This window comes from Brachionichthys hirsutus, unplaced genomic scaffold (genome assembly GCF_040956055.1).
Source record: "Brachionichthys hirsutus isolate HB-005 unplaced genomic scaffold, CSIRO-AGI_Bhir_v1 contig_1324, whole genome shotgun sequence".
In the NCBI taxonomy this organism is placed as follows: Eukaryota; Metazoa; Chordata; class Actinopteri; order Lophiiformes; family Brachionichthyidae; genus Brachionichthys; species Brachionichthys hirsutus.
This window is the reverse complement of record NW_027180574.1, coordinates 30,132-45,337: the sequence shown is the minus strand read 5'-3', so window position 1 is coordinate 45,337 and position 15,206 is coordinate 30,132. Positions and strand designations below refer to the sequence as shown.

The following is a 15,206-nucleotide window of genomic DNA, read 5'->3' as shown; positions in this document are numbered from 1 at the left end:
CTTTTGGAGCAAGGCAGTTATCCACCCTGTTCATCTATTATTTGAGAATCCTAACTTGAAAGAATAATTCTTCCATAAGACAAAATCTTGTCAGTCTAAAAACACTGTAGTTAATATTCCAGTAACGAAAAGAGAATTAAATAGTGTTGCTCTTTCGCGCTCTCGCTCTCTCTCTCTCTCTCTGCTTCTTCTCGAAACAGCTGAATTAAAGTTTTCTGATGGTAGGAAACAAAAATAATTGAATTATTGTCCCAAAGATGAAAAGAAAAAAAAAGAACAAATCTTGATTTGACCATGTGTTGTGTAATTCTGTGTTGCCAATGGCTCGCGCCTGCTTTCACTAGATATTTATTTTCTGTTTTTTAACTGACTTGAAGATTCACGACATGGTTGTGTGATGTGCCGTCTCGTCTTGCATCTTCACTGATGTTTTCAAGGTGGACTTTGATTGCATTTTAGAAGAGGGGGTGTTAGCTGAAAGACGTGTCGGGCCACTGCAATAAAGCTCAGAGTCAAAATCCTAATTATGCATTTGTTTCAATACAAATCTGTCTCATTTCAACAGAATGTTGTTCCACCCGGGCTTCAAGAAGGTGGGACTAATGCAAAATTGTGCCACCAACATGCACTGGATTTGCAAAACCACCTATTTGTGTTTTCATCTTTGTGGATATGTGAGGCCTGAGTGAAAACATTTCCCCCGGTATGCCATGTCACATTATACCATGAAGGAATTGTGGGCTGGTGGTCTGGCTTGTTTTTGGTGTTGGCTGACAGAATCAAAGCAATTTTAGAATCAGGCACCTGTAAGGGTTTACTTTTATGTTCAAATAAGGAAACAGGAAGTAGCTAAATTTTGCTTGACATGAAATTCTAAAAGCTGTTGAAGTTAGATGGATGAATCTCTGTCCCTACATGAATTCTCCTTTATGAGGCATGTTATATCAGTGTTTATACATTTTGTTAGTGTTCTCAGTTTAAGGTGTAAGCAAATTAACCAAAATGTGGAAGGATATGTCGATATATAGCCAAACTTGCCATACTATTCAAGTATCAACTTACCTGAATGTTTGGGACTGTGATGTCGCTTCAGATAAAGGCTGCAGTAGTGCCGTAATCTAAGGTTTTATAGACAGACCGGACTTTTCCTTTCATTCTTTATTTCACTTCAGAAATCTTTTGTTTTCCAATGTATGAAAAAAAAACTCTTGAAAGATGCCTTTTCTTAATTTTTTTTGACTCAATGTCTAAGAGGCTAAATACTTACAATTCTAAAAGTGTATCCTACTCTTTCCCCATTTGTTTGGTAGTCCTAGCCTGTCAAGAGATTGCGTGTGTGTTCATGAACTTCCAGGCACAAACAGTGGAGAGGCATTCTAGTCCTCATAATTACAGCCTACAACTTACAAGCAGACAATGGCATGTTGAACGGAGACATTTGCGTAATTATCTCTTGTCATTGAGTGCTTTGGGAGATGCATTTACGTTGACAGACATTATTGTTCACCAGACATTTACACAGTTACAGTATGATTGTACCTGTACCTCCATTTAACCACAAAACAAACAAATGGCAGAATAATTGTTAATATCCCTTAATTAGACGAATGTAGCAATAACACTCTCCGTTCCTGCTGAAAGTAGAAGTATTATCTATCTTCTAGAAAATGTTCTTGAAAAATGTTTGCAAAGAAATTCTATTGCACCCAATGTGCAATATATATATATACATACAGTATATATATCCAAACACAATTGACAACGGCCTGTAAAAACTGGAGGGAGTGCAAGCATAAATGAAGATGACTAATTGTGTTGTTGAGAGCTGCGTGAAAATATTCATTGATAAAATGGTAGCTGAATCGATTGGCTAATGGGTTGGAAATGCTCTTTACTGTAGTAATTGTCAAAGTTAGTAAACTGTGACTCGTTTGAAATATGACGCATATTGTTCCTTAGCACATAATTCACTTACTCACTCACGACAGGTGGTAGATATCCAGATGGCGACTTGAATGTTGCATCTGAAGGACAATTTCCTTTTGGCTATTCATTAGTTCATAAATCAGCGTGTTGTATTTACAGCAAGCAATTACACTTCTATCAATGTAGTCACTTTTGAATGACCTGCCCTGCATAAGTCACGGAGTTCAGCACATGCTGAGTCTTGCCTGCCCTACTTCTACCTTCAATTTGATGAATAATACCGTACATCAATGTGATCCATTGTTCAGATTCAAGGCACTTAAAATGTAATTAAAACTGTATAACATATTATTTTAAATTTCAGACAAGTTAATTAACTTGTCCACGAACACAAGGAACATCTATAGATACTGGACATTTTGTTTTGCTTTTCTAAAAAAAGAAAAGGTCGTAGTTGATATATTTATTTCTCATGCTCAGAACATTGAGCCAATGTTGGAGTGTTCATTTGTTTCATATTTCTGCTAATTAAACATAGAAGTCCCATGTGAGTAGCCCTAATTCAGTGCCCATTGCCGTCACTTGACATTGCGTCATTTTGTCGCTTCGATCCAACTGTTGGGAATAGACAGAAGTGGCTAGTCAACCACCATTCCCTGTCTCATTTTGCACCCAACTTGCGGGTCTTGGCACACATTGGGTGGTGCTCGGTGATTCATGTGGCGCTGGGTGTCTGAAACCTCCGTCAAACGTCTGGCACATGGCATGTGTGTCATTGTGACCTGTGACGGTAGTGACTCTAAATTACCCTGTAGCTGCTGATTGGTTGTGGAGAAGATGAGGCACAGGTAGGGACCAATCATTGAACAGGAGCAACACTGTTACCAATGTCCCAAACTAGGTTGTTAGGATCATTCTTACAATATCTTGCGTCACCACAGAGGAAATGTTTAATTATTGTCTGCCTAGTTAGAATAATCAACAGCAAAAAAGTTATTGCTCACAAATAAGAAATATTCCACTCATGCTCCCCTTTGTTAATAATCAGTAGTGAGTACTAAGCACTCAGAACCAGTAGGACAGCCAGAAATGGTTTGTGATTGATTCAGCAGATGTCAGTATCCTTCACTGGGTTGCTTTTACCTCAAGAGAGTTAAGTAATGTTGCAAATGTAGAGATGAGCCAATATAATCTGTCTTCCTCCCTTTGCAGAGTAATTATTACGCTAACTTCCAAAAGGGCACATTGCCAGTCTTTTAAAGATGAGACCATTTTGCAATGTCAAATAATTTTTGTCCACTTCACTGCCAAAGATTGGGACTAAAGGAAACTCCCAAATGACTGCAGTACGCCTTTCAGACATTAAGAAATCTGCACAGGCTCATCAGGAAATAAAGTGAGTGTCCATACCGTGTGCGCGTGCACAAGACAGAGACTGAGAGTCCCAGTAGATGAAGGAGTTCTATGCCCCTCAGAAGTTCCTCACTTGTATCTGGAACAAAGGCCCATCAAAGATGGGAAATATTGCATTTTGCAAATGTGCAATTACAGTACAAAATTACGTCTGGGACCAAGGTGGCAAGACCTTTTAGTCTGCAGCTCAGTGACCTTGACAGCTAAGCTACCACTAGTGACTCGCCTGCTCTCTGCCTTCCTGCCTCTGTGTCTGTACATATACATTTCTCTCTCTCTCTCTGCCTCTCTCTCTCTTGCCCTCTCTCTCTCTCCCTGCACGTAGAGAGTCCATCTAGCTTGCTGTGGCAGTCAGAATGCACCACTCCATCTCTGCTGCAGCTTGTCCTCTCTTACCTCATGTCTGCTTTTTTCCCAGACGAGCAGGTTTAAAAAGTCAACTGCATATCGAGCCGTCTAGACTGGAACCAGGCAGCACCCAGACACCCCAACCCCCTCCTCCCCTCCCTAACTTGTGAGTTTGTGGCTACGGTCTTAAAAAGGGATGAGGTCCAGGTGACCTTGCCGAGCTCTGTCCCTCATTTATCACACAAAGCACTAAATACGGGTACATATACTACATCCACAATACATAAACACATTGACCACAGTGTAACATTGCACTGAAGTTATTTGTTGACATGTCGGCTGCATAATAGAGGCATTTTACTGTAATCAAGGACATATTTAATGATGTATACATAATTCATGTGCAGTAAATTGCTTTGTTTCAACTCTTCTGAGTACGTGAAATGATCATTTTCAAAACTTGACGGTTCAGTGCGTCTTTTGCGTTGTACGGTTTTCGCCCTTTAAATGAGACATATTTTCATTGTAATAAATGGCAATAGATAAAGAATGTTCATTTGGGAAACCTGCAGTTGAGTGAGTTTTTGCTCTCCTATTTATGAGCAAACGAAACACCACACGACTCTTGCAAGTATATTATGTTTCTCCTCTCTGTTGATGAGGTGTACTGTGTAGCACCCCAAAGTGTGACATTCCAGTTAAAGCACCGCATGCTAGTTTTCAAGAGGCGTCTCCATCCAGCCAGTGGCCCCCCAGGTAGATGATTCTATCCTCCCTGGTAAACAGCACTGACAGCTTGGTTTTCCAAGAGAACTTTAAACTGGTACAATTAAGATGTCTTTAAATCCCAGCGTCAGCCTTTCAGTCTTGTGTTACCTTGCTTGTGTGTGATTTAATTATTCAGTCATGTAACTTAATGTGGAGGTGTTTGAACAGCGCTTTTGCCCAACAAATCCCACAAGGTTATTTTTGATTATTTCACCCTTGGTTAAAACAAGCGGTGCTTTCTAGCATCACTAATGTTAATTCCCGGTGTGGAGATGAGAAATTGTGATTGTTGAAGCTCACAGAAACAGTGTCCCACTCCACAACCTGTGATGTAGCTTAGCTTCACTGGTAGCTGGAGAGTGAGTTACACCTTTACAGATATTCCTGTCTCTTTCTGATTATCAAATCCTCTCCAAGTTTGTGGAAGAAAACAAAGTAGGAAGCTTGTCATTTTGCAACCAAGGATGTAATGTTTTTTTCATATCAGTTGTAGGATGAAGCAAGACACTACTGGATAGATTCCCATGAAACTTGCTGGATGGGCCAGGGAAGATTTTTTTTACATTTTGATTCACATCCAGATAAAAGGAGCAGATCAAGAAAGTTTTCTTAAATTTTCCCAACATTCTTCAACATTTTTCCTGACTACCTGAAACTAATTACTAAACCAATTTCCTCAAATTTGCATGACCATGAAGCCTAAACAGGCTTGTAGAATCGTTGCTTGGCAAATGTATCCACCCTGAGCCGTATTCTGGCTACTCATTAAAGCAGGGCAGGGTGGGGGGCACCTTGAAAATCTGCTGGACTACACTTGTAATGACAGAGTAGCAATTCTGGATATTTTTCATCTTAAAATTATATATATTTTTTGTAAATGGTGATTTTCTTTATGGTCTATTTTTGACTGGTTTTGAATGATTAGACAAAAAGAGATGACAGACATTGTGTCAGGAGAGAGCTCGCAAATGTGTACCTTGTGCTTCAGCCATCCCTTCTTGGGAGGTGAGGGCTGGAAAACCAGTCAAGGAGCAGATATTGATTACCCTCTAGAGAATGTGCACTAGACAGTTTGAGTACAATATGGGAAGCTACTTAGAAACTCCTAATTTCTTTGATGGTTTATCTTTCTTACGTAGCCTCAATCCTCCCACCCACCTTCATCTCAACTTTCCTTCCTTTTTCCCACCCATACAGCCTTTCTCTTCCTGTCATCCCGAGGCTGCTGGCCTGTCCCTTTGGGAGGTTAAGGGGCACCGTGGGTGAGAGGGCAGTCAGCAGGTTGTGCGGGCACCACGCATGCCTTTTCCCACAATCCACGTCAAATGCTTCTGAACCCTGACCCCAGTGGGTCCTTTTTCTCAAAATCAGTGTGGAGCACAATTCAGGCAGCCAGACCCTATTGAAGACCACACTTTCCATTGGCGGAGAAAAGAATCTCCCCCATTCCAGTTGTGGTCAGTGCCCCCCCCCCCCCCCTTTGTCTGCTGGTCAAGCAGGGTCGAATGACCAGCCGCCACTATCCAGGACAAGACTTCCGAAAAGCCTATTCAGCGTGCGGTTTGACCCCTGGGTTCCATTGCTGACTCACGGGGATCAAAAGCTGGGAGTCTGGGGGTTCTCTTTCATCATGTTTTGCATCCATTGAGGTTTTTTCTCTTTGACAAATCTAAATATGACTAATGATTTTTGCCTGAGCGTTTCTATGTTTGTATGGCAACGTTTTACAAATGCAGTTCAAATCTTAAAGGCCATTGTGGATGTGTTGTGTAATCTCAGTATAGCCATAATTTGCAATTGATTTATAGAAAACACACGTATAGATGCAGCAACACGGAAAGGAACAATGTGGAGATGTGGTAATGATTACGAACACGAGAAGGTATGCAAGCAGAAAAGTTGGGGGGGGGGGGGGGCATCCAGCAACATTAAATTACAAGTATGATTGTTTTTTAGTGTATGAGAGAGTGTGTTTGACAGAGAGCAAATGGGTGTGCAGAGTTTAACTTGGCACATGGTTTAAATCTTTTGCAGGAGGGGAGCACTTTGATTGTAATGCCGTGTGCTGTGTGCTAAAGCAGAGGCCTGCTGCAGATTTCAAGCTGGTCAACTGTCATGGCTGGAGCGTGAAAAGGGGGCCCCAGAGTGAAAGGGATGGAGGGTACTACTCGGGGGTCCCTTGGAGGAGGAGGGGTGGCTTGTAATAGACCTCCTGGGTTCTGAGGGCCCTCTGTGTGGGCTGCTACAGCAAGGTGGAGCCTCTTCACAAGAACAAGCTTGAGGGTAGGTGCTGGTGCATTTGCCCCTTTAGCGGGGAGCATATAGGCCGGGTGCCAGCTCACCCGTTTAAGTTCCACAGACCAGATGTTCCTTATCAAGAAGATCTTGGCCTTTTAATAAATTGAGTTACTGTGAATCTGTAATAAGGCAAGGCAAACATGGACACCTTTCTTCCCCATTGCATGCAGATGTTGTAGCGTCACAAACCTTACTCGGTATCCTACAGATCATCCCCTGGTGAAGGGGCTACGTCCCAGTGACTCCAACCGCAAATTTCTCTCCAGCCTATACAAGAAGAGGATTTTTTTCTTTGCGTTACTCCCAGCCCACACTAATTCCTAACTGTATCATCATTAGGCTAGCAGTCCTTGATTGCTTTTAGAGAGAAGACCCAAAGGGAAATGTATTCTGGGCTGTTACGCTAATACAGACATTATGCCAATGGGTTTATGAATGCTGTTTGACAAATGTCCATATTGCAATTTGCCTGTTATATGCTGAATTCTGAATGTTGCTCATCTGTTAATAGAATGTTCTTATATCATGTAATGACGTGGTTTTTCTAAAAGCTCAATATTATTGATTTCATAACAGTCAATTTATAGAATCACATATTGTCATCACTGAACTATCGCTGATGAAAATGGTTAAATATTACTCAATTATCATGCAGCCCTAATTCCCAGTATTTGGGTTACATTTTAATTTGTGTTCTGCCAACAAACATACATCTGTTGTTGCCACTACCAGAATGGAGACATGAGTCATTTGCCCAGCAGGAGCAGCCAATGTTTTTGGAAGACATCTGATCTGCCGCAAGAAAAATAAAAATAATTGCCCCCGTGCTACTGAAAGGGTCAGGATGTGCAGTCCTGCCTAGATTTACAGGACCTGTGAGGATGGTTGTGATCTGGCAGTGGTCAGCTGCCTTTGAAGAGAAGTGCACCTTAAGTGATTCACTTTGAACCTGTACTCAACTGAGCCTGGGAGACTCACAGTCCCACGAGTGGAACGGGACAGTAAATCTAAAGGCAGCTCAGTTTTGGCACTGTGACGTGGAGACTTAATTGTGAATTTGTTGCCTGTCAAGTCCAACACTTCCATCTCTGTCTTAAAGACCATGAACACAACAACCATTGCACCCAGACACAGTAAACATTTGTTGCATTTTCCCCCCATTCTTTTATATGAAATCAGTGTTTTGTTGGCTAAAAATGCAAGTTCCCTTTTGTAATGAAAACAGCACCTCTCTAAAACCATAATGGATATCCTTACTACAATTCCAGCCCTATTCCCATATGTGGATGGGCAGACTGAGAGCAGAAAACAGGCTTGAACTTTCTAGAAATTCTCTTAAGACTTTATTAACACTATTAATTTAGAATCCCTGTTGAAAGGTGACACTGCCAACCACTGGCATGTGTACTATAGTATTTTTGAAAATGTTGCCATCTGAATGCAAAACCTTTTTGCGATGTAAAAAACCAAAGAACTCAGGCCATGTACACACGTAGCTGGGTTTATTTAAAAACCACAAAAAAAAATGCATCCACACGTAACCACATAAGCGTTGTTAAACACATTCATAAGCATACCAAACCAATCAGCGTCGTAGTTCCCCAAATCCTATCCAATCAGAACGCTACATCCCTCTGTCCCCGTCGCAAAACATGAATGACGTCAGGCTTGTTCGTGTGGGCCGACAAGGAGGCAGAATTGCTCATAGACGTAGTTTTGGATTATAAAGTCAACATGTAAGCAATAAGCGATACGTTTTGAAGGCGTCCGTGCTGTTTCTGAATGTAAATACGGGTCGCACACATATGATGTCAGTGACATCATGTCACAGCAGTTTTCGTCGTGGAGTGACGTTACTAAACTTAAAACTCTGTTTAGAGATGTCCTCACGCAGTTTTCAAAAACCTTCGTTTTTAGTGACAGAAATATAAGGTTTCGTGTGGATGACAGGCCAAACCAAAGAAATATATATTTTTTGGATATACCCTGTTACGTGTGGACATGGCCTCAGTTTTCAGCAAAAATGCTGCAGTGATGCCCCCTGAGAATGCATCTCAGGGGGGCATCATAGGTGGATGTGGTTAACTAAAAAAAAAAAAAAAATTCCCACTGAGACTTTTCAAGGGCCAGGTCCAGACAAGAGACAAATCTGGCAAGAGTTCTTTGTGATCCCACCACTGAAATCTGGCTCTCGGTCCTGAAATCTGTTACTGGGCCAGAACAGAACCGTCTCCCTCAGGGGTTTGCAGCACGATTATCCTCACCAACCAAAAGTGTGTCGGCTTCATAATGGAGAAGTGATGTGTTGCGAAGAACTGTCTCCTTGTTGTGTGGCGTTTGACAGATATTCAACCTGTGTGATTCAGCTCACCTGGTCTTTTGTCAAGACTACATAAATTGCCAGTCTGGCGCTCCGATGCGTTTTGTATTATTTTGTTATCTGTTATATAGACATTATTCTCGTTATATGTTGTGTTCTGTCTTTTGTTTAGCCAGCATTGAAAGTTAATATCTTTGTGTATTTCGCTCAATCTCCACCGCCATGCTCTGACTTTATGGTCCACGTTTGAAGTTGTTTGTCACCATTTCTATTAGAACTGCACATGGCTTTTTTTCCTTCTTCTACATTAGTTTCTGGATTAGTTCCAGAGTCCTTTTGTCTCTTGTACTTAGCCCCAATTGCATGATTCTGGCCAGCCCTTTAATTCCTCTAAAACATACTGCAAAAAATAGCAGCCACCCACAGCTCTGTGCCAAAGCATAAAGATGCTGGCTTGACTTGTTGGTGTGAACCAGCACACAGCGCGTTCTTTTTGCTGCTCTGCTTGTTAGCCATCCCTACAAAAGTCAGAGTGAGTGTCGTAATATCAGAAAGCACGAGTGGTAGTGTCATGTGCCTCACCTACAGCTAATACTTTCACTTAGGAGGTGATCCGGTCGTTATCTACCTAAACTAGGGCTTGCAAACAGAAATTCCCTTCGATGGAAAATGTCAGGCTCCGCGGCCCAAGGTGTTACAGCCCTGCTTAAAAAGGCATTTCACACCCCCCGCAGTTTATGGCGCAAAGTTTGTTTTTTCAGTGCTTCTGTTTTGGGGACCTCCAGGCTCTCTAATGTCTTTAAAGCTCTTAAAGTAAACTGGAAAAGCAAACAAAGGCGTATCTATTATATAGTAAGAGGATCTCTCATTACCCTCCCATTTCAATGCAGTCCAGTCCAGTATCTTGTGACGGATATTTTCACAAGGGCCAACATGTCAAGGGATGGTCTAATTGATTGTCTTGGATATTTCAGGATGCCACTTTCCCCAGTTCCAAGACCCACTAATGCTTCCTTCTCCGGTTTATAGCTTACTGGTGTGGTGAGGTTTTGCCACATGACACTAACGCAGGATACACATGCGGTTACGTTGCATATTAGGACAAGAGCATTGGAGGCCAAGATATTTTTGGCTGCCTTTGTTCTACATCACTTTGTGCACACATGCTCTAAGTAGTCTTTGAATAAAGGATGTTATTTCTGTTGCAAAAGGATCCTTGCTGAGGTTTATCCAAATGAAAAGCCCAAGGCCAAAATCCGTGTTTCTCCAATGAGTGTACTGAGTAAAACCCTCCCTGCTCCCAAGACGAGTTTTTATAGCCGCCTGCAGGAAAGTGGCCTTTGAAGGATGACACATCTGAATCAGCCTTTTATAATCAGCTTCTCTTTAGATTTTGGCTTTTTCAAACATAGCTGAAAGGCAAAATTATATTAAGTGAACATTTCCCCTTCCTTTTATGATTGTATTACTTCAACAGGAAGAGATTTTTGGTATTATTTGATATTATTGAATTTAATTTTGGATATTTTTCTCAGACTTTTGGAGCCTGAAACAACTGCAAGAGCCAGACTTGCACTGAATGTGAAATTGAGAGTTGACAGAGCCGGTCATTTAACTCTCTTGTATGATACGGATCTGCTACTGGAGTAGATCCAACAAAGCTGCAACTGTTCCATCTGGCTTTGCCGTGAGCCTGTGTGAAACTCTTAAAGCCGATTCTAGATTTCCTAAATTTGTACGTGTGCATGGCACAAGATTATTGAGCCACAGCAAGTCTTTCTGGCAGAGAGATTCCTGAACAGGGCACGTTAACTTAGTGTACCCTGTTGTCTTGGGAGAAGAGCACTTAATTTAAATTGAAAAGACAAACAAACAATTATTATAGGAAACAAAGGATACACATAAAATAATGACAATGATCAACAAGTTTTATTATTGTCATATTAATTTAGCATCTATAATAACGAGAATAGTGGTGTCTACAGTTCTTTGTTTCTATAATGTTCATGATTCGTCAATCAACAAGCTAATATAATTGAAATTTAATGGGATTTTTTTTAAGCTTAACTCAACCTGGTTTCTGGTTTAAATTAAACTAAACACTACTGCAGAACAGGTTATAAATCTGTGGCTATAAATCTGTCATGGGATTTTCTCAGCAGCCACCAGTGACTGGAAGCCGGTTTTTGATATCTCCTCTCTTTTCAGTCTTTCAGTGTGATGCCGACAGTGGCCGTCACGGAATGGGCCATCGTGCAAGTTTTTTTTTTCCTTTCCTTAAAAAAGTGAAAAATTAAATCACTTTTCTTGTAATGCAGAGTCATGGCTCCATCCACCCACCTCAAAGTGTTGAAACAGGAAATGAATACATCCACGCTCCATATTCCCTCTGTTACATCGCAAAGGTTAACCCCCAAAATTAAGATCCATTTATCTGACAATCAAAACATGATGATTACAATTTTAACCATGGTAAATAAAAATGTGTCCCAGTCTCTTTTTTAAAATTCAGTTCATGTTGAATTTATATTCTAAATCTGTAGTCTCCATTCCTTCTCGCTTTCTCATTTAAATCTAGGGCCTTCTTCACAATAATCAAGAGGGCTAATATTATGGGAATATCATGTATTCAAATTAAATATGCACAGCCTGCCTTTGATAATTAATTCTGCCTCATATAATCTCTAGCTTTTAATCGGTACAGGTACATATTTTGTAACTATTTTAAACATTAAAAACTCTGTTATAACTGTAGCTTAACATCTCATTCTTAGTTTCCAATTTCTTTGATCATAATACTGGTGTCCTGTCTTCCTGTTAAGAAAGTGAAAATGCACAGTAAACTTCATTTGATAACTGCTTACATAATGTTTTTACTACCTTAAGCGGGTCTTTCTGTAACGGTTAAGCAGTAGGCACACTGCAGCAAACCACTCTTCCACCTTGTAATGTTTTTCTGCAGTTCTGGAATCATACAGTCACACCGAAAATAAATAGCAAAGTCATGCGATTCAATTTGCCGCTCCATCAAAAGTACCTGCAAACATTCAAGCCTGTTCCTGGAGAAATCTGCCTTCCTGAGTTTTATGACTCTCCCCTGAACAGAATGCACCGGTGGATAATATTGCTGGCTTCCAGCAGCAGGAATACAGTTAACACCGACATAGGTGATTAAATATTTTCTTTTTTTTTGACACCCTGATGCATACACAAGCCGCTTTCTCCCATGCACAAGGCGAGGTTCGCTGCATGACCTGTCCTAGACGAAGCTACACTGGATGATGGTCATCCTAGCAGCAGTCTGGCAACCAACTTCTTGCATGGCTTACCCTTCCCACAGACTCAGGCTGTTCCTTAAGCAAGCATAAGTGTTCTTAGGAGGACTTAATCTCAGAGGAGCTGGTTTGGGCCGTGCTGTTGACTGTCCGCGTTGATGCGCCCGGCTGTTCGTGGGTCACAGGGTTCCTTTTGTCATGTTACATTGAGACATTTTTTGGCGACCCATCCTGTCCACCTGTTGTATGATTAAATCTGTGGATTGGATGTGCTCTGTCGATGGCATGTGGCCCGTATGAAGGTGTCCCTGCCAACACAGTAATAAATAAATGGGGATTGTGTGGGTATATCAGGCAGCTTGTTTATAATAACCACAAATGCAGAAGACTTATCTCGCCATAGATGGAAGGAATCTGCTGTGCTGTGAGGAACCTCTTGGTGTGTGCTACAATAAGAAGAGAGAAGCGTGAGCCTGCCTCTGCCAGTGCTTTGCCTGTCTGCCATTGCAGGGGGCAGAGTCTTCCAGAAGAGGGCCTTGGCCACAGGCGTGCTGGCGAGCCAGCCGACCAGACAGGCAGCCAGCCGCATCGTCTGCAGTCTGGGTCTGGGGCTCGAGCCCGGACTGGGGCGGCTCAGGTTACCCAGACAGATTTGTTAACACTGTTTGGGTCTACTCGGCTTTCTCGTCAGGCCTCTGAGCCAAACGTGGCTGAGGTGACTTAATCTGTCATTAAACTCACATTACACCCGGACAGAGTGTCGGCTCACGGACAGAGACGCGGCTCGCTCTCCCACTCACGGGCATGGCTGGCTGGATTTAAGCAGACACAAAGAATACACCCCCCCTCGCTCCTCCTCCACATCCTCTTCATGCCACACACTATGGCACAGCTAGACAGCCCAGCATGGTCTAGACAAAAGCAATTTCACTTGAAGTTGAAAAGTCATTGAGTGTGACTGACACCTGTGTGGATTACGGTTGTTTACAGGGGGTGCACGGTTTGCTCTTTTTAGACGGGACTTATTTGGAGGTTTGTCAGCATTTGTTTTATCGCCGATCTCTTGGCTTCTACTAGCAGATAAACATCTGTTTCCCAGTTTATGCCCTTTATCAGTCATTCCATTTGAAAATGAGATTACAATCCTTATTGCAAGAAATCGGGAAAGTCCACACACCGAAAGGACGTATGAAGACTCCATATATTGTAATTTGTTGTCTTCGTGCATTCCTCACCACCATACAAGCAGGGGGGAAATGGCTGAGCTTGATTTGCATCGGGCAAAGGAAAGCGCTTCCGTTACTCTCAGCTTGAACTGGTCTGAAGGACTGACCTCGGTGGAGGTCGTTGCTTCCCTCGGCTGAGATTTGTTTTTACATGACAGCTGCTTTTGTTTCTGCCCTCGACATCAATGAGCCCCGACTGTCGAGAGTTGATCATCAGCTGTTCCAGAGAGCAGTGTCCAGCCAGCAAGGCCCAAACGAAGCACTCTTTCATTTCATTTCCCTTCATTCTATTTTATTATATTGTGTTCATTTATTTCTGAACTTTTGTTTGGTTTTTAAGACTGTTTGGACAGTTTACAAGTCATGCTGTTATCTTTTTGCTTGTGAAGGAAACACTGTATGCATGGAAAACTAATTATGGGATGGGATGATATATTGTGCGCTTGTTTTTTCCCCCCACTTTTTAATGTCCTGTGCATCAGAGGACGAAGTGTGTGGCCTCTTAAAACTGTGATGCAACAGACTCTGAAACAATCCTCCTTTTGAATCAGCTCACCTCAGAGTCTTCATTCAGCTCATCATAATATTCTCCCACAACCGTGGAGATGTTTCACTTATTAAAATCATCCATTGCTTGATATTAAAACCTACAATCTGACACTGACTTAGTTGTTAAATTAAACATTTATAAATTGTGAGAAAATGCTTTCAACTTTAATTAAGGCTTTGTAGGCTTTCAATTTAATGCAATAACTGGTGTGGGTATTTTGAGGCTTTCGGTAGGGAGTACTTAATTGCTTCTGTTAAAGTGTGTGTGTGTGTGTGTGTGTGTGTGTGTGTGTGTGTGTGTGTGTGTGCGTGCACCTACAACATGAAGTAGAGTGTAAACCTTTTGGATATTTGGGTACACTATAAAATGCTATAGTCCATTACTTTGAACTGAATATTTCCACCAACCAGATTCTTCATTGTTGCCGGCAGGTCAAGAAGTACTTTGAGCTCGAGCCTCTGGCCAGAGGGAAGCGCTGGATCCTGGAGGGCAGCAGCACGGACAACATGGAGGCAGTGAAGGAGATCTTTGCTCAGTTCATTAGCCTTTTGGAGGACAAGGACACAGATCCTGCAAGGATATGATGCTAATGGCGAGAGACATTAGGACGACGAGGAAGCATCACGTCCTGCTGGAAACAGTGAGCCACTGATATCTGTAGGTAACATCTAGAAAGGGAGATCTTGTTGACTTCAGCCTGTGCCAGAGTGATCAAACCAGTGGCTCTCCACATGTCGGACGTGTCCTTAGTCATCCCTGGACACTAACGCATACTATTCACGCACACTGTCACACAACGGGGAGTCCAGGTTGCCTGTAAGTACTCTACAGGATGCTTGGGTGACTGCAGTGCATAGTCCGAAGCCTTGCGTTATGTACGGTAGCTACATATCGGTAGTTTCGCCCTGTCTGAATATCTAATCTGATTAGTGTCGTCTGAGTATCTCCGTGGAGTGTTATGTATATGCAAGCAAGCGTATTGCTCTGTACCCTCCTGTGCAGCCGCACACAAGTCCTACTAATCATGTAAATATGTGCGACGTGATCTTGTGCAGACGGTGAGCTCATTTGGAGAAAGCAGC

At 42.0% G+C, this 15,206-nt stretch overlaps 1 protein-coding gene across 1 annotated transcript in view; it reads left to right on the top strand.

Moving 5' to 3' along the window:
- Positions 1-14,708, top strand: part of LOC137916016 (ADP-ribosylation factor-like protein 15) — a 47,234-nt gene extending 32,526 nt beyond the window's left edge. Inside the window, exon 8 of the mRNA XM_068759139.1 lies at positions 14,556-14,708. Coding sequence (XP_068615240.1) covers positions 14,556-14,708 — 153 coding nt within the window. The remainder of the gene's footprint in view (positions 1-14,555) is intronic.
- Positions 14,709-15,206: the final 498 nt, after the last annotated feature.